The sequence below is a fragment of the Malaya genurostris genome, chromosome 3, assembly GCF_030247185.1.
Source record: "Malaya genurostris strain Urasoe2022 chromosome 3, Malgen_1.1, whole genome shotgun sequence".
Classification (NCBI taxonomy): domain Eukaryota; kingdom Metazoa; phylum Arthropoda; class Insecta; order Diptera; family Culicidae; genus Malaya; species Malaya genurostris.
Genome location: NC_080572.1, coordinates 286160802 through 286183177, shown reverse-complemented (window position 1 = coordinate 286183177; position 22376 = coordinate 286160802). Strand labels below are relative to the sequence as shown.

The following is a 22376-nucleotide window of genomic DNA, read 5'->3' as shown; positions in this document are numbered from 1 at the left end:
GAAATAAATCCTTCACCCATCCTTGAAACATCAATCATTGACGGGACTCCGTTATCAATTTTATAACTTTTGGCAAAATTCCATATCATGGTACTGAAAACAAAACAGATTAATTACTTTGACCTCTGGCGCCTGCCAATTTGCGCAGCATGCTTCGATGAATGGTAGCTGCTGGTGGTGCATCGTTTGACGTTCGAACACAAAAAGTCGCATGGCATGCTTTGTAAACACGTTATCGCATAAATTGTTAATTGTTATTTTTTATTTGGGTACTCTTAAAAATACAGTCTTGTACGTCAATTTGTTTTCTTATCAGAGCCTTAACTAGTGCGTTTGAGTATTAGTCGTAATTGTATAAAATCTATGCCATAAAATCTAGGTATCAACTTCTTAACCTACAACTTCTTGAATGCATTCTGCAAGATCTCAAACTCGCCGTGAATGTTGCGCAGCATATTGGCGATCTGTGGTTTCGAATCGAGAATCTCCACACTTTGGGTGTAGGCATTGTACCGTACACCGAAGGGACGAGGGATGGTGTTGGCGAAATTGACCATTTTCTGGATCGCATCATCGAAACTATTCGACACGAAGTACACGGGCTGATACTCGGTGATCGGATACTTCTGTTCACCGGTTTTAATCGGTTCGAACTCACGCAGTTCCGGTTTGTCCGTTAAACAGTACTGCAGTTCACCGAACGACGACAGCAAACCGGCACCGTAGGCCTTGAGTTGTCCATTCTGACGGCACAGACCGTACTCGACGGTAAACCAGAAGCACTGTGAAAAAACCGGAATCAGTATTTTTAGCGCCTAACAAAAAGGTTAAAAGTTTTTCTTACCGTTGCCAGTTTTTCGATGAACTCATCAGGAGCACCGAGCGAAGCCAATCCAATTTCCTGGGAAAACTGTGCGAATGACGGATCGGCAAACAGCGGCGCATGGCCAAGCAGTTCGTGACAAACGTCTGGTTCGGGAGTGTAAAGTGGCTTGCTTGGATGACGAATATACTGCGTCGAATGAAACACACGGAAGGCGAGTCCCGCTAGGAAGTCACGTGACGAAAGAAGACCGGCCACCGGTCGCAACGTGAAACCCGTACAGTCCTTCAGGAAGTTGGACACATCCTCCAACTGGGGAATGTTGTCCTCTCTGTAGCCACAATTTTCGATCAACAGCGGAAAGACGTGATTGTGCTCCCGGCAGGCGTGCGTTGGGTAAAGCTTCGTCAGGTTGTTGAACACCACCTTCCAGGTGTTGATTTCCGCTTCGGTATAATCGACGTGCGGCAGTGGCTGACCGTGTTTGTAGTTGAAGGCAATGTCAGCGAAGTACTTGCGACGTTCGCGATAAGTGGCATCGGTGAATCCTGGATGGTCCGAGTCAAGTTCCGAGCCGTACGACAGGATCTGGTTTGCGAATCGATCGAGATCACGAATACGCCGAGGAAACCAGGGAACCGTTGCTAAAATCAGATACGTTTATGTCACTTTATTTTCAAATTTCGTTAACTCAAGCAGAAAAAATGAAAATTACCTTCATTATCTTTGTAGTCACGCGAGATGATGTTGAAGTAGTCGCTTTGATCTCGTACCGTTTCGATCGCCGCCCCTAGGTTTTTACTCTTGCTATCGCATTCCACCATAAATTCATATCCTGGCCCACGGGTTGACGAACGTGACTCGATATGCAACAGATTGACTCGGTGTTCGTCGAAGATTTTCAACATCTTGGCCAGTGCTCCGGTTTCTTCTTGTAGGGGCGAAAAAATGATGCTGACATTTTTCGCTTCCGCCGTTTTTTGTCCTTCCATGATGTAGGATCCACCTTTTTTCAGGGTTGGCTGCAAGCGAAATAAATGATTCCGAGTTACGAAACGGTCCAAGGCACTGCAGAAGTTCGTTTTTTTAAAGTTTCCCGCTCTTGTCGATCAATCGAGTGGAACTGATTCGACGTTACTTTCAAAGCGGTAGTTTTATACAAGCCCCCTTCGCTTCGGATTCGCGGAACACGGAGCCGCCGAGCGAGAGAAGCAAAAGGAGCAAAGCAAAAAAAAACGTCGCAATTAAATATGACTGACGCTTTGTTGCTTAGCTTTGTTTGTTATTTCCCAGACACAGGCACAAAACTGTCTTAAACTGAGATAGTGATGAAATTGTTCACTAGATTACAGTAGAAAGTTTGGAATTTTGGGGTTACCCCGTAGCGGCGAATTGATAACCGGGATTAGTCGGACGTGGATGCTGCCGGAGAGGGTCGGTTCGATTCGTGCTGGCGATAATGGAATACAGCCGGAACTCTACAGTATCATATTGTACGGACTGATTCGTTACGAGCTGATCGCCATTACTGGAGTCCTATCCGTAACGGTATTTTGCTTGTTTTGCTTGCTTTCTGAAATAGCTAGATCTCTGATGTAATTTCTTTAGCTGAACAGATCATTATCATTCTATCAAGAAAAATAATTTATTTTTAATCTACCCTAGGTAACTTCTTGCGATTTCCCTTTAAGTGCGCATATCAGCAGAGGGAATATCAAAAGAAGTTTCAAAATATCCGATAGATATAAATTGTAAAACTATATATTAAAATCTTGCTCAAAAGCCCATCGGGAAATGATGAAAAACAAACAGTTCTAATCCATTTTTCTGTTGAGAAAGAAAGTCGTGGTTGTGGTATCCTGAGTTAAGTGTTAGCTACTATGAGTTTGAGTATGATACAGTGAGTGTGTAAATGTGTGGACTAGTTCTGGTAGAGTAGTGAGTTGGAGTACCAGAAACGGGATAGAGGATGTAGAGGATATCTACCGGAAGGAGGTTATCACAGTGGTGGTAGTTGCGAATCGTTGGACTTTTGAAAACTGAGTTCTGAGTTCGATTTTGATTCATTTGATGTCTTGATGGTGAGATTCTGGGAGTTGATATTCTAGAAATCGAGATTCTGGTTATCGATGAATTATGTATGAAAAGTTGAGATAGAAAATGAATCTTCCAAATCCGCTATATTTGAGTTGTTTGTGAATTTCGAATAATTGATAGATGCTAGGTAACAGTTCGGCTGAAAAGTTCGTATCGTTTAATAGAAACACACATTTATTTGCCAAAATTCGTTTTTATTATTCAACATAATTGCCATCAGAGGCGATACAGCGATTATAGCGATCTTCCAACTTTTCGATACCATTTTTGTAGTACGATTTGTCCTTTGCCTCAAAATAGGCCTCAGTTTTAGCGATTACCTCTTCATTGTTTCTAAATTTTTTACCAGCGAGCATTCTCTTGAGGTCTGAGAACAGGAAAAAGTCACTGGGGGCCAAATCTGGAGAATACGGTGGATGAGGGAGCAATTCGAAGCCCAATTCGTTCAATTTCAGCATGGTTTTCATCGACTTGTGACACGGTGCATTATCTTGATGAAACGAAACTTTTTTCTTCTTCAAATGAGGCCGTTTTTTAAAATTTCGTCCTTCAAACGCTCTAATAACGCTATATAATAGTCACTGTTGATGGTTTTTCCCTTTTCAAGGAAGTCGATGAAAATTATACCATGCGAATCCCAAAATACAGACGCCATAACCTTACCGGCCGATTGTTGAGTCTTTCCACGCTTTGGGTTCGGTTCATCGCGTGCAGTCCACTCAGCTGACTGTCGATTGGACTCCGGAGTGAAGTGGTGGAGCCATGTTTCGTTCATTGTTATATATCGACGAAAAAAATCGGTTTTATTTCGATATAACAGCTCCAAACACTGCTCAGAATCATCAATTCGTTGTTGTTTTTGATCGATTGTGAGCTCACGCGGCACCCATTTTGCACAAAGCTTTCTCATATCCAAATATTCGTGAATAATATGTCCAACACGTTCCTTTGATATCTTTAGGGTGTCAGCTATCTCGATCAACTTCACTTTACGGTCATTGAAAATCATTTTGTGGATTTTTTTCACGTTTTCATCGGTAACAGCCTCTTTTGGACGCCCACTGCGTTCATCGTCTTCGGTGCTCATATGACCAGTACGAAATTTGCAAACCACTTACGAATTGTTGCTTTGCCCGGTGCAGAGTCTGGATAACGCTCATCAAGCCTTTTTTTGGTATCGGCGGCACTTTTTTTCATCAAAAAGTAGTGTTTCATCGACACACGAAATTCCTTTTTTTCCATTTTTTTCACAATAACAAAAGTAGCTTCACTCAAAATGCAATATCTCACAAACTGATAATCAGACAGCTGTCAAATTTATACACGTATCTTTTGAAGGTTGATACTAACTGAAAATGGTATGGATTTAATTCTAGTGGCGCCCTCTCATAGAAACGATACGAACTTTTCAGCCGATCTGTTAAGATAACGAAGTGCTCGTAAGATCCAGTCTCACCCATCCCCGTGTGTCTAGGATAACATTTGAACTATGGAACAGTGTCGACTGGGTGCTATGATCTTCTGCGATAGTAGCAAAATGAGAGGGTGCGAATTGGTTTGGAAGTGATATTCTTACATTTTTTTACATGAATACGTCTTAAGCTACGATTAGATTAACCAGTTTCTCTACAGAAACATGTGCAATCTGATTTTTTTTATAATAAAATTTTTATTCTGGCCTTTTTGCGTAAAATCTTTACGTGGCCGATTGGCTTACATTTTTGTTACTCCATTATTTTTTTGCTATTGGATCTCGTTGTCACCCTTTTTCTAGGGGGAGATGAGTTTCCATTTCCATCCAACGAGGACCGGGGGTCGCTTCGTCCGCGGCTTATCTCATGATGATGGTTTCGTTGAAGGGGATGCTTCATTGTTGTTGGTGGCTGTCACTGGTGTACTGGGGTTGCTTGGGGTTGGTGTGAAGGAAGCACCGTTGTCCTTTGGTGTAGTTGTCTCCTTGTCCAGTTTATCACATGGTTTACCGTAGTGAACAGCTTTTTGGCAATATTGACATGTGGCCATCTGATTGTCACAGGTAACAAGTGATTTGCACGGAATTCTTGTATCTTGACCGAAAATCACATAAGAAGGTATAGGCCTCTTCAAGTGTATGCGTAATAAACGTACGCCATTTAGAATACCGGGGAAAAATTTCTTCCACTTTTCTTTTTCGATAGAGAAAATCTCTCCGTATTGGGACATAGCTTTGTGAATATAAGGATCGATGACGCTTGAGGAAAGCTCGTGCACACGCACTTCTACGGCACTATCTTCCATATATACTGGAATGTTGTACTTAATGTTCTCGTGCTCCACATAGTGCACATTGTTTTTGTCTTTTTGCGAATTGAATTGCATCCAACTCGCTATAAAACTGGATGTAAACAACATTATTCGTCTTATTGCATTGAAGTAAATGCACACGTTTAATGTCAAGATGCATTTGCTCCTTAAGCAAACCTTCAAGTTCTCGTATCGAAGGTCGAATTTTGCACTGCCTGAAGTCAACAATAATTGTATTCTTTCGTGTCGGCGGTAGCTTTTGTTCGTTTGGTTCACTCATGTCGAGGTCGTTCTATTGTTCACTACACAATACTGTACTTGGTTTCTTCTGTCCCGAACGTAAGCGATTTTGTTTTATCGACTGACTTGGATGAGATGTAAAAGCGAACTCTGTGCAATTTGATTGTCATATAGTGTAATCGGTGTGCAGTTATCTGCGAACAGTCAAAATCTGCACGATTGTCGGTCTGTACACAGTAAAAGTGTTCCAATAAACAAAAAAAAAATTTTTTTTGCATTATCGCTCTAAATGACGGGTGGAATTTCATAAGCTCTTTACCCTGTGTATCCCCTTCCGGAAATCCGATCTTGATAAAATTCTACATCAACTTACGGGTACAGAATGCTTTTCATTTGAATCTTAGTTTGTAAGAAACAGTCCTGCCGTTTCTGAGAAATTGCAGTGATCCCCGGTTTAAAGCAGACGATTCCTTTTTTCGATACTTCCTGAACCGGGAACGAAGATTCGGCATACCAAAAATCAATGTATTTGTTCATCAACAAGCCATACCTGTTCAACTAAAGAATTAAACGGTTATTTGAATGTATTTGGCTAGATTTTTCCGTGTCATGTTCAAAAACACGTTCCCGAATATAATTTTTGTTATACTTATCAGCCTGCAACTCTGAAAATGGGAGTCGTATACGGATGATATATTCCGGACAAGTTCGCATTTGTTGCACGCTTGAACCTGAATTTTTTGAACTCCTGCGTGTTCCCAACTGCCTTATCAGTCTTCGTTAAGACCCTCTTCACGATTGCCCAATAACGTTCGATGGGTCGAAGCTGAGGGCAATTTTCTCAACGAAATTTATACCAATTGAGAGTGGTTTTGGCATAGTGAGCCGACGCTAAATCCGGCCAAAACAGTGGAGGTGTACTATGCTTCTTACATAAATGCGGCAATCTCTTCTGGAGACACTCAGATCGATAGATTTCTGCGTTTATAGTTCCGGTAGTGTAAAGAATTGTTGACTTCAAACCACAGGAACCTATTGCGTGCCATACCAGTACCTTTCGAGCTCATTTCTCCACTTGAATCGATCTGTCCGCATCGCTCACATCCTCCCCGAAGATAACAGTAAATGAACGGGTTTTGAGTCCTCCTTTACATACCTTATGATAAAAAAAGAACCGGAATTTTCATTTTAAAATTCCCGCGCTTGTCCAATCGGTAAACTTTTATTCTCTCAACGTTGGCAACACTTTTATACACATTCTGTTAAATTTTGACGCATATCGAACGATTAGTTTTTGTTTGGCGTCTATACAAAGAAATTGAAAAATTTTCGGGTGGCGATTTTTATAATGGATGAAAATTTAGAACAACGTGCGTGCATCAAATTTAGCGTTGCAAATAGATTTAAGTGTTCCGAAACGTTGAAAATGTTAGAAAAGGCCTTTTGTTAATCGTGTCTAGGAAAAAGACAGGCATACGAGTGGTATAAACGCTTCAAAGGTGGTCGTACAAGCTTGGATCATGATGAGATCCCAGGCCGCCCAACAACATCTGTTACTGAAGAAAACGTTGAATCGGCGAAGCAAATCGTGTTGCAAAATCGTTCTGTACCGATTAGAGAGATTGCTGTGTTGTTGGGCATCTCTTATGGATCAGCCGAACACATTTTAACTGATGTTTTTGGCTGGTGCCAAAAAAAGCCGAATTTCATTCAAAAACAGCGTCGTGTTGATGTGACCAAAGAGACGATTTTCTGACCAAAAACTCAACCAATATCATCAACCAAGCACCGTACTCTCCAGATATGGCTCCGTGTGACTTTTTCCTCTTCCCCGGACTCAAATTGCCATTGCGGGGAACGCGTTTTGAGACCATAGAGACCATAAAATAGAATTCGCTGCGTGAACTAAAGGCCGTACCTTCGGCGGCCTCCTAAGCGGCCATCCGCCGGGGGTGCTGCCCCCGGGGATGTTACCCGCAGCCCGAAGCTGTTACATCAAACCCAGACCAACACAGATAAAAATAGATATTTTGCCTTAAGCTTAGCAAATCTATGAAATGTATAACGTGTAATTTACTGACTCGATGTAAAAACTCCTCCTTCCCTATAAATCCCTCACCTTATACTTCCCAACCACCCCCAAATCCCGACCCCAAACTGTTACAAACCCGGTGAACGACCAGAATTAGGTTAAAACCGGGGATAAATAAACGATATAATAATAATAATTCGGCGGCCTATAAAACTTGTAAGGAAAATTGGATCAAGCGTTGGCATGCATGTATTGCCGCAGGAAGAGAGTACTTTGAAGGCGATAATAAAGAAATTTATTAAAATTGAAATTTTGCGTTTTGCCTTTCTCATATAGAAAAGTTATGCAATCACTAGAAAAACCGACTAGTGAAAATTGGCCCAGAGGGCCTAGTGTCTTATACCATTCGACTCAGTTCATCGAGCTGAGCAATGTATGTGTGTGTGTGTGTGTGTGTGTGTGTGTGTGTGTGTGTGTGTGTGTGTGTGTGTGTGTGTGTGTGTGTGTGTGTGTGTGTGTGTGTGTGTGTGTGTGTGTGTGTGTGTGTGTGTGTGTGTGTGTGTGTGTGTGTGTGTGTGTGTGTGTGTGTGTGTGTGTGTGTGTGTGTGTGTGTCAAATAATCTCACTAAGTTTTCTCGGAGATGGCAGAACCGATTTTAACAAACTTAGATTCAGATGAAAGGTCTCGTGGTCCCATACGGAATTCCTGAATTTCATCCGGATCCGACTTCCGGTTCCGGAGTTATAGGGTAAAGTGCGTTACATATTGTACACCTTCTCTTAAACTGGCGGAACAAAAACCGTAAAAAAATTATAAACTGGACTCCAAATCGTTATTCCCAATCTTAGGGTCAATTGAAAGGTCTTATGGTTCTACCAAAAATTACTGCATATTTTCGGATGCAACAAACATTTAAATCGTAATTTAGAGTGCGTACTAGAAAAGTTTGTATGTCATGTTAGTTGGTTCATTTAGAATTGGAACAAACTTTTGCTCATATTGTGGCGCTCCTGGTGGACGGATTTGGAAGCTCTTGGCGCCCACGTGTCGGGAATTTTGTCAGCTTCACGTATGATTTTTGACATTCCGAAAATCGACTGTACTTTGTAAACAATCAACATGGAAGCCGAAAGAAGGAAAAAAAATTGTGCACAGTTATTTGGAAAATCCATTGTGGTGGTGCATCTAGGCTAGCTAAACAGCTGAAATTGCCCAGAAATACCGTATGGCGCGTTATCAAACGGTATAAGAAAACATTGACGACGATTCGGAAGCCTCAAGCCGATCGTCGGAGTCGAACTGACGACCGGAAATTGCGTGGTAAGATTTTGAAGACGATTAAGAGGAATCCTAATCTGTCGGACCGTGATTTGGTCAGAAAATTCGGTGCTGCCCATAGTACCGTGAGGAGAACTCGACTCCGGGAAGGAATCAAGTCGTATCGAGCTAGCAAACAGCCAAATCGGACCATGAAACAGAATAGTGTGGTCAAAATTCGTGCTCGGAAACTATATGACCAGGTGCTGACCAAGTTCAACGGGTGTCTTCTGATGGACGATGAAACCTGTGTCAAGGCTGACTTCGGTCAAATCCCAGGTCAAAAATTTTACTTGGCAACGGCTCGGGGGGATGTTCCAGCCAAATTTAAATTTGTTTTTGCCGACAAATTTGCAAGAAAATTTATGATTTGGCCGGGCATTTGCAGCTGCGGCAAAAAAACGAATGTTTTCGTTACAAATAAGACAAATGACATCGGAACTATACCAAAAAGAGTGTCTCCAAAAACGAATTTTGCCGTTCATTCGATCCCACGACCATCCTGCAATGTTTTGGCCAGATTTGCCAAGCTGTCATTACAGCAAAGCCGTTTAAGAATGGTATGCAGAGAAAGTGGTCCAGTTTGTTCCGAAAAACCTTAACCCACTAAACTGCCCCCAGTTCCGCCCTATTGAGAAATACTGGGCAATCATGAAGAGGAGACTCAAGGCAAAGGGAAACGTTGTCAAAGACATATATTCAGATGACGACCTGGTGGAATAAGATAGCTTAAACGATGGACGAAGAAGGTGTGCGCCGCCTACTGAGCCGTGTTACAGGAAAAATTCGAGAATTCCTTCAAAACCGTGACGAATAATTGTATCCGTATTTTTTCTTAAAAGTATGAAGAAAACGCTACATTTGTATAAAAAAAGATCTTGAATACAATAATAAATAACTGAAATACAGGCAATTGTCTTTGTTCCAATTCTATTTGAAGCAAGCTTTAATAGTGAACCCCCTTCGTTTTCTTAAGGATGACCTACGCAATCAAAGCTCTGTTTTTATTCTGTATGTTATGCACAAACAATCTCTTGGTTTCTTTTAAAAATCGAAGAGAAAATTTTTGAATAGAATATCACAATATTATATACATGAGAAAGGCATCATTACACCACTAGGTGGATTAAAACAGGTTTTTAAAAGTCGGTTTCCACAGTGATTGCATAACCATTCTATATGAGAAAGACAAAATTGTAATCAATCATCGATAAAATATTTAAAAATGTGCGTTCCTCGAATGTTCATTTATGGGATGCTCATAACATCCATCAACCGATCATTATATTACTCAATCACATTACTATTTAGGGAATAGATTCTGAGACTGAATTCAGGAAGAAAATTCTGAAACTGAATTCAGGAATTAGATTCAGGTTCAGAAGTCAGTTCGAAAAACCTGCTTCGGAGTTCAGATCTTAAATTTTGTTCCAGAATCCAGGTCTAGAATTCATATTCTGTTTTAGTATTTTGTTCCAGAATGAGAATTCTAGATTCGTGTTCCGAACTTGAATTAAGGCACTAAATTCAGTTCCAAAATCAAAAGTGGGATTAATTTTCAGTCTTGGTATGTAAGCTTTAAGCCGGTATTCTGGAGCTAAATGCTGAAACTACATTCTAATCCTAAAATTAAGTTCAGAATTCAGGTGGACCAAAATCCAGGATCTGAGTTCTGTTCCAAAATTTTCCATCCATTTTTAGATTTCGTTTTATTCCACGCAGAAGGTCTGTCGTTGGTGCTAAATACTGATTGAAGGTGACTGCTCGTCTCGCCTGAGGTTATCTCTAACCAGGCCCGTACTCTGTAAAATTTAGTTTCGGGAGGAGCTTCAACCTTCATTTTCAGAAGTGTGTTTTTTATAAGTTGAAATGAAAAAAGTGTTTCTTCTAGTTTGGAAATTTTGCTGGTTTCAATTCGAATATAGCGGTTTCGGAAGCGTGGGAGAGAGACTTCAAGAATTTTGATATATAACTCACATCGTTTTCCTAAACAATCTTCTTATTAACGGTCAAAAACTCGTAGATTTCGTAGACGATTTTCGCAAAAATCTATAGATTAGTATTGAATTTCGGCCGCATCTGACTTCTGGTTCCGAAAATGAACAGCATAATGAATCATAATGATAATGTGCTGCAAATAACATTCATGAATAGCATGAAAATGAGTGGTCCGAGGTGGCTCTCTTGTTTCGACTCCTGAGGAAAAGAAAAAGTCTTCTTAACGCTCCTCAAAACTGCTCCAATTTGTGAGCCAAATTGGTTGATAGCCATTACAACCTTACTTCGGCGATTCCCGATTTTAGGTTTCGGAAGTGGCAATCGAAAACTCCAAAATGAAACTTACATCGATTTTTTGATATTTTGGATAATAAGCGCAAGAATATCGTGGTAGTTCGATGAAGCCAATTTTGGTAAAAAATGTGGAAGGGGAAACAATTGATGGTAGCGTTGCTCTTATGTACAGGCACATTGTCGATTTTTTCGGTATTCAATCGCTTCAATAATGCACACTAATACTCACTGTCGATGGTTAAATTTTCGTTTTTCAACATAGTTCATGAAAAGTATACCATGACAATCTCAGATAACCCATTGAGCCTCCCTAGACTGCATCGAAACACTCGTTCCGGCTTCAGTACATTGTTGGATAATCATTTTGTTTCCTGGCATGAATTGATGGATCCATGTTTCGTCCACAGTTACCAACTTACACAAAAAGTCCAACCAAACATGTTTCCAAAGTGCGCTCGCGTTCGTCTTTTTGGTCCATCTGCGGCATCTCAGAATCTTACTCAAACTATGGTAAGTGCGCTGAGTACAAATCCTTGTGGCATCTGTTAGCTCACGCACCTTCTATTTCCAGTCTTCCAACGCGATTTCGTGTAGTTTTGATATTGTCCTTTGTAGGCGCTTCGAAGGGCCTACCACTGCCGGCTTCACAAAACTCTCGAAACCAGAATTTCATCTTAACTTCTGTTTGGTTTACTTGACTGTTTTGCCTCCCAAAAATGTCTTTTATTAAAGCCAACATCTTTAATCCTGTATAAAATATGTATAATGTATAAAAAATAAATGTGTAAATAGTATGTAAAAAGCAATCTGAAAAGGTGTCTGACTTCGGAAGAGACCAGGGCCCCTTAAGACCCCTCTGAGTATGTGCTTGTTCAAAATCGTCGTCCGAGTGTGAAGGCAGGCAAGCGTATTGAATTTTACTCATTGTACCCAAAAGTTTAAGAAAACTGAATTTTTGAAATATTTACAGTTATCTCACGCTGTTGAAAATTTTATCTAAAATTTCTGTTCATATCATGTTGTTGCAATTCGAAATTATAGGCTTAAGTAACAAAACTTTTGTTTTCCGAGTTTCGGAGTTCATTTTGATGCAATTGACAGCATTCGAAAACAACAATATTTCCCATCTGATTGTAAAGAAAAACAACAAAAAACGATGACTGAATTTACAACCTTTAGTTAAAACAGCAACGGCAAGAAGCAACAATTGTAAAACAGAATTTCTTTAATGGGAGGGGGGGGGGGGGGGGGGGGGGTTCTCCGGCGAGTAAACCAGTTTCTGACCGACTGCATTAATCATGTACTCTATAGAAGAAACTTGACGCGCAGTTGACATTCACAGCGCAATGCTGTAATTATGATCAGCGTACTGGTTTTTTATCAGTACAACAGTTGTTACGTAGCAGGTCATTTTGCTACGAACCTACTTTCAACTATGATTGGATGACGGATTAGTTTATGTCAATGCCCTACGTACACGGAAAGTGTGGCACTTGTACTAAACGACGTGAATAGGCTCGAGCCGTGTAGAACCTCGTAATCCTGTCAAAGTAGGCGAAGGGGAAGCGCAAATACTGCATGAAGTGACATTTTGTTTATTGTTTTTGATATGATTGCTATGAAATGCTTTGTCAGTTTCGCATCATTTTCTACGTTGTTGATTGAACTTACGTTTCTGTTGATTTTCTTACAGACGAACAGATAAATTGAGTTGTTGTTTTCGAATGATGTCAATTATTGTTTTTCAGAATGAAAACAACAAACAAGAATTAAAATAAAAACAGGATAAAAGAATCAAATTAAACGAACCATTAACGCTTCTAGTCCAAACGTCTAAAACGAAAAAAAAACTGTGGAACCTAAAAAGTTGTGAGTGCAGTTCACAGCATTTAGGCGTAAGTATTGTGTTTATTTTTAATAATTTAAGACTACAATCGATTGATGTTTAGTTCTGTTAAAGTGAATTGATAATAATATTAATATTTTTTGCATTCAGCGTAAATCAAATAGAATGATGCTGCCGCTATTCGTATGATCGTCAAAAGGAGAGATAACTAAGTGCACACAAGTTCCTGTTCCATGCCTCCCCGTGAGTCTACCCAAGTAATAAATGTAACTTGTCGAAATTTAAAGATGTTCTACAATTGTTTTACAATTGTTATTTATGTTAGATATGTTCAGAAAGATCTTTAAATATATTAAAATTGGTTGTGCCAGACTGTCCCAGAAAGTATGGACGCACTTTGATTTCGCTGTAGATAATTCACAAGTGTTAGATATTCAAATTTTATTCGATATACTGATATACTGATAATATACAAATTTTATTCGATATACTGATAATATTAGACTTAGACAACAGAATATTATTCTCAACATTAGCTACTTAGCCATTTTAGACTAGCTGGCGCACCTTCTTGCGAACATTCCTCATTAAATTCCGCACAGACTTCTTGGCGACAAGTTTTGACACTTTTTTCCAATACTTGTCGAACTGTTGAATGGTTTCGGCTGCCGAGACATGTTTTCTAAGATGTGTCTTCGTTAATGCCCAAAATTCCTCAATTAGTCGAAGTTGTGGGCAATTTGGTGGGTTCATGTCTTTTGGGACGAAAGTGACATTTTTGGTAGTATACCATTTTACCGTTGATTTCGAGTAGTGGCAAGAAGCAAGATCTGACGAGAAGACAACAGGATCCTTGTGGCTTCGAATTATGGGTAGAAGTCGTTTTTGTAAACATTCCTTGATGCATATTTCGCTGTTCATTGAAGCAGTGGTGATGAAGGGTTTCGAAATCTTAACGCAGCTACAAATTGCTTGCCAGACCATAGCTTTCTTACCAAATTTTTCGACTTCAATCGATGTCTCGGACTGGTTTAACACTTGCCCTTCTCGCACCGTACAATATTGTGGTCCCGGCAAGGATTTGTAATCGAGTTTCACGTAAGTTTCGTCGTTCATGATTATGCAGTTCAAATTTCCAGCAAGAATCGTATTGTTCAGCTTTCGAACCCTCGATGCTTCTTGTTTCGGACTACGTTTGAACATTTTACTTCGACGTACCCACTTTTTTGGCCACATCCCGAACTGAAACCTCCTTCTTTTGCTCGAACGCCTTCACTATACGTTTATTCAACTGAGGGTTAGCAGGACCTTTTTTTCGACCCGTTTTCGGTTTATCCTCAAAGGTGTTATCCTCACCGAACTTCCTGATTGCATTTCGCACGGTTTTTTCACTTACTCCTTCCATTTTTGCTATTTTTCTCAGTGACAGTCCGCGTTCTGTGCACCATTTGTACACAATTTTTCGACGTTGTTCTGCTGAAAGTCCAAGCATTTCGAAACAAACTAATGAAAAGGAATAAACAACTGCACAAGTGGTTAAAGAAGAGTGTAAACAACAGGACGCAGCCAGCCGCCTCTATAGGAGAATTGCTACTTGGTGATTGCTTTTTTAAAACAAACTATTCCCGGTACTTCCGGGATTGGGTACTGAAAACCGATACATCTGGAATTGAGGTTTTACAACGACATGTTTGTTAAGATCGGCTCAGAGAATATCAAGGGTATTTCATAAAGGGTGATTTTAAGAGGTATAGGCTTTGATTTAAAAAATATAAACACAAAAAAAATTGAGAATATTAATAAAATCTTTATTGGGGTTGATAGAACGATTTATATAATTTAATGTTTAAAGATGATTTCATGCAAATGTTGGCCGTGACTCCGCTTTAGATGACCCAAGCGCAAGGCCCAATTTTGGCACACTCTCTTCAACATATCGGTCGGTATTTCACGAATGCCATCGGTCCATAATCCACACCAAACAGTAACGTTTTGGGTAGAATGCATTGGTGCATTAGTAGAACTTGCAATGCTTCTGGCTGCTCTTCACCTCAGATGCGTCAATTTTGCTTGTTGACGTATCCATTCAACCAGAAATGAGCATTGTCACTGAACACAATTTTTCGATCAATTCTTCCTCTAACTTTGCCAGTGCACATTCATGATTAAATTACAGGCCAAACGATGATTCATGATTGAATTGTAGACTAAACTGAACAAGTATGACTATAACACAAGACACGATTCAAGCGCGATCTGTAGAAAAAAACAGTGCTGCCAAAAAGATAGCAGCAAAAAAATCACCCTTTAAATACACACCCGCAATGCAAACACATACATACATTTTGCAATCTCGACGAGCCGATTCGAATGGTAAGTGACACTCGGCTCTTCGCATCTCAGTTTAAAAATCAATTTGCCAATGACGTAAATCCAAGCAAGCCGTTTATTGCGGTATGACGCCAGGATGTTACATCTACTAGCATGTAAAACTGAATTCAATGTTCGTTTTGATGTCAAATGTTAGTTTAAGTAAATTGCGGCGCTCGTTTGATAAGCATTCATCGAAATATTAATTTACATACACTTTGAACCATTATGTAGCAATACTTAAAAATGAAATAAATTTACGAATCGTGTAAAAAACTTAAAAAAGTCTTTTATTCATTTAATTCCCGATTTTTCTCTTCATTTGGATGGAACCGTTGTATATTATGGTACCTGTGTCTACTGTCGTGAAATGAGATTCGAACATTCTCATTCATGTTGTAGATACTTTATTGTGCCACAAACCCAGATCTTCGCTGTCAATTCCGATTCCGGAGAAATAATGGATTATGGCGAGCTCATCTGTATAGGTGACGTAACCGGCACAACCCATGGTCCAACGATGGCTCATATTAGACTTTTCTGTTAGCCACAATGTAACCAGGGTTCAAGTTTAAATTGATCATGGTGGACACTCATTTGAAAGCTACCATTGAATCATTGATAAAATTTGAAAATCAAATGGCTATCACTTCTTACGTCAACTCGTTCGTGATTGATAATGAGTTGTGGAACGAGCTCGAAGATACTATGGCTGACGCTTTCGGAGGCATAATCGTACAAGTGACGTAACCGACAAAACGCGTTATATTTTTACGCGCTCAATTTTCTCAGAGATGGCTGAGCCGATTGTAACAAACTTATGCTCGTTTAAAAGCTATTGTTGGGACATTGATCAAGTTCAAAGATCAAATAGCTGTGACTTTTGGTTCAGGAGATATGAGTATATAAGTGACGTAACCGACAAAACCCGTTGTATTTTTACCGTGCAAGTTTCTCGGAGATGACCAAACAGATTTTAACAAGCTTAGGCACGTTTCGAAGCTATTGTTAGGCCATTGTTCATGTTTGAAGACCAAATGGCTGTGACTTTTGGTTCCGGAGATATAATGGTATAAGTGACGTAACAGATAAAACACGTTGTTTTTTACCGCTCTAATGTATATAAGAGTGCCAATACTTTTGGATCACTTCTAATTTCGTAAAGCGCTATTGTTCAAAAGTTTAAGCACCTCGAAAAAAGTCCTCATGCAAAATTTGAGGTAAATCGGACATGGGTATGGGGTGCTGTCCAACGGTTAAAGTTTGAAAATTTTCGATCTTGAAAAAGCACCCTCCCCCCTATGGGATGAGGTTTAGATTTTCGAAAAAAAAAATTTTTTTTCTTTTGAGATGACACTAAATCTCGACGTTTCATGCAATTCTAAGACTTTTAGCATCTAACAATTTTTTTTCGGCATTATCACACCACTAGATGGATTAAGAAGGGTTTTTTTTTCTATCCGCACAATAATTTCAGAAAGTGACCTACGATCAAGCTGCCGAGTTTGACGTAGGCACTGAAGCATGCTTTTGTGAACTAACCGAAGCAATCGGAATGAATTTGTATCAAAAATTGAGCCCAAATTCGTGTAAGGAATTCTTTTACCAAGAAAAGACAAAAATGTGTCGATGTGACTGTGTCGATGACAGGAGAAAAGCATTATCACACCGCTAGGAGGATTAGGAATAGGTTTTGTCGTCTTCGTATAAAAAGGCTATGGCCCTTATTACGGGAATCACTACACGGTGAAAACCAACTGAAGTGAATGTAGGTCCTTACCACGAAAGTCGCTTCAGAGAAAAAAGTTATTACTTGAATGAACTTGATGTCATTATGAACATCACGCCACCAACATTTTGTTGAAAAAAAATAGTTTTTTCTACCACAGTGATCACTTCACTATGCGTGATACCGGTAATAGGCAAAATCAAGTGAATGTGAAAGTGGGAGTGAGAACATAAATAAGGGCCTTCATTTCTATCCGACTTCCGGTTTCGAAACTATATGGTGATGAATGTCAAAACATTCAAATCGTCATACATACGATGCAAAATCGCTAAGTGTTGGTACGGAAGGAGAAAACACCACCGCCTAGCACACAGCGTGCAGGGTTGCTATGTTCTAATCTATATTAACTTGACATAACTGTTTACAAATTTAAATGGTTTCGGTAGTTTGTACCCATTATTATGTTTTGATTTTGGACAAGTTTGGAAATTAAATTTCTTTACAGAATGTTCTAGTGATGTTTTTGAAAATATGAGAAAGACATCATTACATCATTCATTGCAACAAAATTGATTCATTATAATAATTCTAAGCGTTTAAGTCTCTATGGATTGACGTAGCTAAAGTAATTCTCTACAGAAAAAAGATTCTCAAAATATTGTGGATAAAAGCGAATGGGAAGTTTGATGTCATCCGTTTCATAATCTAAATTTGGCATCATCTGACTCATTTAGGGGTTAGCCAAATTTTGTGCTAGGGCACATAACCGTTTTTATTATTTTTACGTTTCGTCTTTGACTCATCAGTGCAGAGCAGTTCAAATTGAACTGCTTAGTGCTAAACTCGGCAGTTCAATTTGAACCGCTAAGCACTGATGAGTCAAAGACGAAACGTAAAAATAATAAAAACGGTTATGTGCCCTAGCACAAAATTTGGCTAACCCCTAAATGACCATACCTGCATCGGCCAGAAATAGTCGAAAACACGTTTTCGTTCGGCACGTCAGAAAAGACATTGCACTTCGTTGCAAAACAAAAAGTGTTCTGTAAGTAGCAGAAATTTTACGTCTGCTTAGCGGTTCAAATTGAACTTCCGAGTTTAGCACTAAGCAGTTCAATTTGAACTGCTCTGCACTGATGAGTCAAAGACGAAACGTAAAAATAATAATCATCTGACTTCTAGTTGTTCAGCCGAGGATTCGAAAAATAACTTTACTTTATCTTGAGTTCAACAGATGCGAGTTTTTATCGGTGTCGGAAGAAAGTTAATGTTTTAGATGAACAAAACTTTGAATTACAAATATAAAAACAACTGTCAATTTCGCATCAATGTTTATGTTTGTAATTGATCTCTGTTTGAATCCAGTCACGCAAGCAAAACGAAAACTTTTATTCATGTTTTGATTTGGTTAGGTTATGTATAAATATTACAAACGTGGATGAAAATATGCCTAATCAGATAGGAATAATTTTGAATGCAGCAGCAAAGCCGGTATAAACTAAATCATCAGCAAAATCTAAGAAACTTATTTTGTGAACGTAGTTTGAACGTGCAAGCATATTTAAAGTTTGTTGACTTTTAACCCAACAGGACTTTACTGAACTATCAACTTAACAATATTCACTCTGCTGTCTATGCGAGCAAACCCAGTCAGTCAGTTAAATTGCGGTCTTGATAATACTTGACCGGTTTTATTTATAAATACTGATCATTGTTCAACCACACAGCAACTTACTCCGTTCGTTTCTTGTTTTCCGTACATATTATAAGACACCTACAATCACAACTTTATTTACTGTAGACAATGGTAAAATAGCACTCTTATAGTTATCCGCAAATGAACTAGTTATTTCACTACAACAACTTCAAAGTTGAAGTTCAGGATACTTGTTACAACGCGATCACGATCGAATCCAGCCGGACACTGATCGGATTCGGTTCTGGGTGATCGTTTAAGTAACTTGGAATCTATCACTCCTATCACCAAGACCAATTTAGATCGGTGCTGTTTGCGACCTTACCGCGTTCCCTATTGCTCTGTCAGTCCTAATGGATTTGCTGATAACGAGTGCCAGAGTTATGGCGATACGGGGGAATAGCGGCTCATGCGAACGTTTGCTTGGAAGAAATGGCGAATGTTATAAACAAAATATAAAATGATTGTTTAAACGGAGAAATTAATTAAAACATGCTTTTTGAATTTCTAGCCAATAATAGAATTGCTTGCACTTTAACTAAAACAACGTTTCGGGTGCCGATACTGTCCTTTCATCTCCTACAGCCGCAATCAGAGTGAGCAACCAGTGTGAGAATTTATATAACTCTAGTATCAACAAATAAAAATTAAATCTAAATTGTTTACTATCGCTCTTTTTGTATATGTTTCAGTCGATAAACATTAATCATGGGAATATTTTTTTTTTAATATTCGAATAATCTTTGCTGAAATCTACAATTATATTTGTTAGCGTATCAAAGTTGGTTCACCATAGAATACCGCGTTGTTTGGCATTTGTTTGAGAGAAAATACTATCGTTTTGATGTTGACTTTGAACGTACCTGTTTTGTTAATTTGCTAATCTAATATCACAGATTTGCCAACAGGCACATATTATAAAATACACTGGCACTATGTTGGCTTCGCGGATTGTTCGATTATTAAAAAACCCGATTAATTTTTGACCCGGATTGCACATTGAAGTTCGTTAGCTAAGATGTCATTCCCGTGACGGTTCTGTTTTGCAATGCACTGAACGAATATTCAATGGGGAAATGAAGAAAGTAGTGTTTAGGATTTTGTTTTCTTAACAAAAGTAACCTTCAACAAGAACACATTTTGGTTTCAACTCTACCAATAAATGTTTACTGGCATTGGTTATTAATGTCGTTTTTGCTTGATGCTTAACCTAACCCAGTTTCCACCCTAACTGCAGTCAAACCGTTTGTTAGAAGCTAGTTTTTAACCTAGTTTCAATGTTGTTGAACGGAGAATCGAGTCAGTTACTAACCTGGTTTTTATATCAGGTTAGCTAAGTGCGAACCCAATACAGTTCCGTGAAAAGTGTTTGTTTGATAAAACTACCCTAGGTCAGGATCAGTTTTCTCAAGCGAAAACGACGTAATTCTGGTTGAATTTTCGATTAGCAAGCTAAATAAACGGATGGAAACTAGAACTGTGTGCCGCCGTGCCAACTCGCCACCGCTGACCGTTTTGTTGCGCTACCGATATGAAGAAAAAACGACCAGTCTACTATGTCTGCACCGCATCGCCGGATTCATTTGACAGAGCCGATGTCACTATCATTAGTGTCAATAATACTTTTTTTTTCTTTCAGAGGCTTTCGGCTGAAAGGCTCTTTAATTAAGAGAACTAGATAACCAATAATGCTTCGATTTTTTATTGCATATTATTTCCTCTTTTCAATCCATTCATAGAGAAGAGTGTTCAGAAAATGTGAATTACTATCGGACACAATTTTCGCTCGTTTGCTGTCGAATTTTCGGCATCTAAAAATAACTTTAGAGAAAACTTGGAGTAGGTAATTACCCCAGTAGCAATTAGAACTTGTTAAAATTGGCATGATCAACAATTGCTACAGTAATACCACGTGTTTTTGTAACAAATGTAAAAATCATTCATATTACTGCTTGTGAAATCAACTCAAAAACCTGAAAGGATTGTGTTCCAGATCGGTTTTATTCACTAACTGTACAATATGTTTATTTGAGCAGTTTTATATCCACTTTTCTCTCCACCAATATTACTGCTGTGAAACATATCAAGCAAGAAACTTGTTGCACACTCGTTGCGGGAAGAGTTAAGAAATACAATACAAGAACAATGTTTGCTACTTGGGTCCAGAGGCATAACCGCGAGATTGACGTAGGACTGCATTCGAGATGTGTATAAATAACAATTAATTTGATACCGTTTGACCGTTTAAGATTTGTAGTACAGAAAAGGACCATTCGGTTTCAAAAGATTGCATTTGTATTTTATTCTCCCCGCATACGCATGGCTGCCAGGAGGCTGACTAAACGTTTCGAATAATTCACTGCATGGTTCACAACCCAAATGAATTCTATCTTCTATAAACTACATTCTAGAGTAAAAAGTAGAGGTCTAATGCTACGTTGTTTGATCAATTTTTAATGTTCTAAAACTAATCAGACAATGTCGTGTCAAACATCGGCTATTTGACTGTAAACGATAGCTTTCATTTTCCTTGGAAAAGGTTTACACCGAAGACCGAAACGTCGGATAGTAAGCAGCATTCCTATCTACCATAAGATTCAGAAAATCACATTTTCTTGAGAAAGTTACAACAATTAGTAACAATAACACATGCCGATGTGCTACCGGCACTGGTAAAAAATGGTTTTGTGATGCAGATTATCATGTTCCGGATCGGCGCACAGCTCTAATTGAAACTAAGTCATAAGATTAACGATCGCTTTTTGGTTCCAGTTCTGTTTAATTCTAGTATCTTCAATACCTTGACTTGCATTGAACCTTAATACCACTAAAAAAATACTTACAAGAAATTAGAAGTGCTAGTGATTAGTGCAAGTAATCACAGCATTATTTTATTTCATTCAAAATCAGTTTCAGAATAAGAAAGTTTACAAATAAATCTTATCGCGTGGAGAGTGCGCTTACTCCTTTGCAACCACCTTCGCAGTCCGAGATGTTCTGCTGCCTACACCTAACCAAACTCGATTATCGATTGCGGGAACTCGCGGTACTCGAGGCAGTGAAATACTGAATGGATGATAACAGGCTAAAGATTGCTCTATCATGCATGCATGCATCTTATAGTGAATTAATTTATTCATGTTCAGTAACTGGTTGTTGCCGGTTGGTGGTTGCACGAAATCAGTTTATTAGCCATCTAATCAGTCTTTAAAGTTGTCAGCATCTGACATTTCGATAACCTTTTCAGTTTTCCAGTATCAGTTGGCTGTTATACATCACGGTACCCCGGGTAGAAATAATTTACAAACCAATAGAAATTCTATTGTTAAAACCAAGGATGGCTTTTATCGTGTCAAAGAACGCTCACTCGCAACTCTTCACACGATTCGATCAGTGTCATCAAAGAGAGACGGATATCATCACAGCAACAAATAACCGGCATGGTTAATTTAACACAGAATTGACACCAGTGTGAGAGCGAATTTCTCTCGATGATCTGTCTGAGAATCAAAGGTTAGCTGGCTGCTGTGGGGATTCTCTTTGAAGCAACCAACGGTCGCTTATTCTCGTTTCGCGATCCGATTCTGTATGGGCAGTGGATAATTGCGATAGAATCATTTTACTATTGCCGCTTATTCTAACTATGTGCA

At 39.1% G+C, this 22376-nt stretch overlaps 1 protein-coding gene across 1 annotated transcript; it reads right to left on the bottom strand.

The window, feature by feature from the left end:
• Positions 1-240: 240 nt before the first annotated feature.
• LOC131435382 (protein henna) lies at positions 241-18963 on the bottom strand. The gene is made up of 4 exons (XM_058603203.1): positions 18766-18963; positions 1539-1845; positions 845-1467; positions 241-782 (listed from the first exon to the last, which is right to left on the bottom strand). The coding sequence occupies exons 1-4, from the start codon at positions 18790-18792 to the stop codon at positions 396-398; spliced, it is 1344 nt and encodes a 447-aa protein (XP_058459186.1). The 5' UTR covers positions 18793-18963; the 3' UTR covers positions 241-395.
• Between the last annotated feature and the right edge of the window lie 3413 nt (positions 18964-22376).

Bases quoted from the DNA above. Each gene is read 5' to 3' on its own strand.
- LOC131435382 (XM_058603203.1), bottom strand. From the start codon at position 18,792: ATGTACGGAAAACAAGAAACGAACGGA. The intron at 1,468-1,538 runs GTAATTTTCATT...ATCTGATTTTAG, and splicing joins TGACTACAAAGATAATGAAG to CAACGGTTCCCTGGTTTCCT. The intron at 783-844 runs GTAAGAAAAACT...GTTTTTTCACAG, and splicing joins TCATCGAAAAACTGGCAACG to TGCTTCTGGTTTACCGTCGA.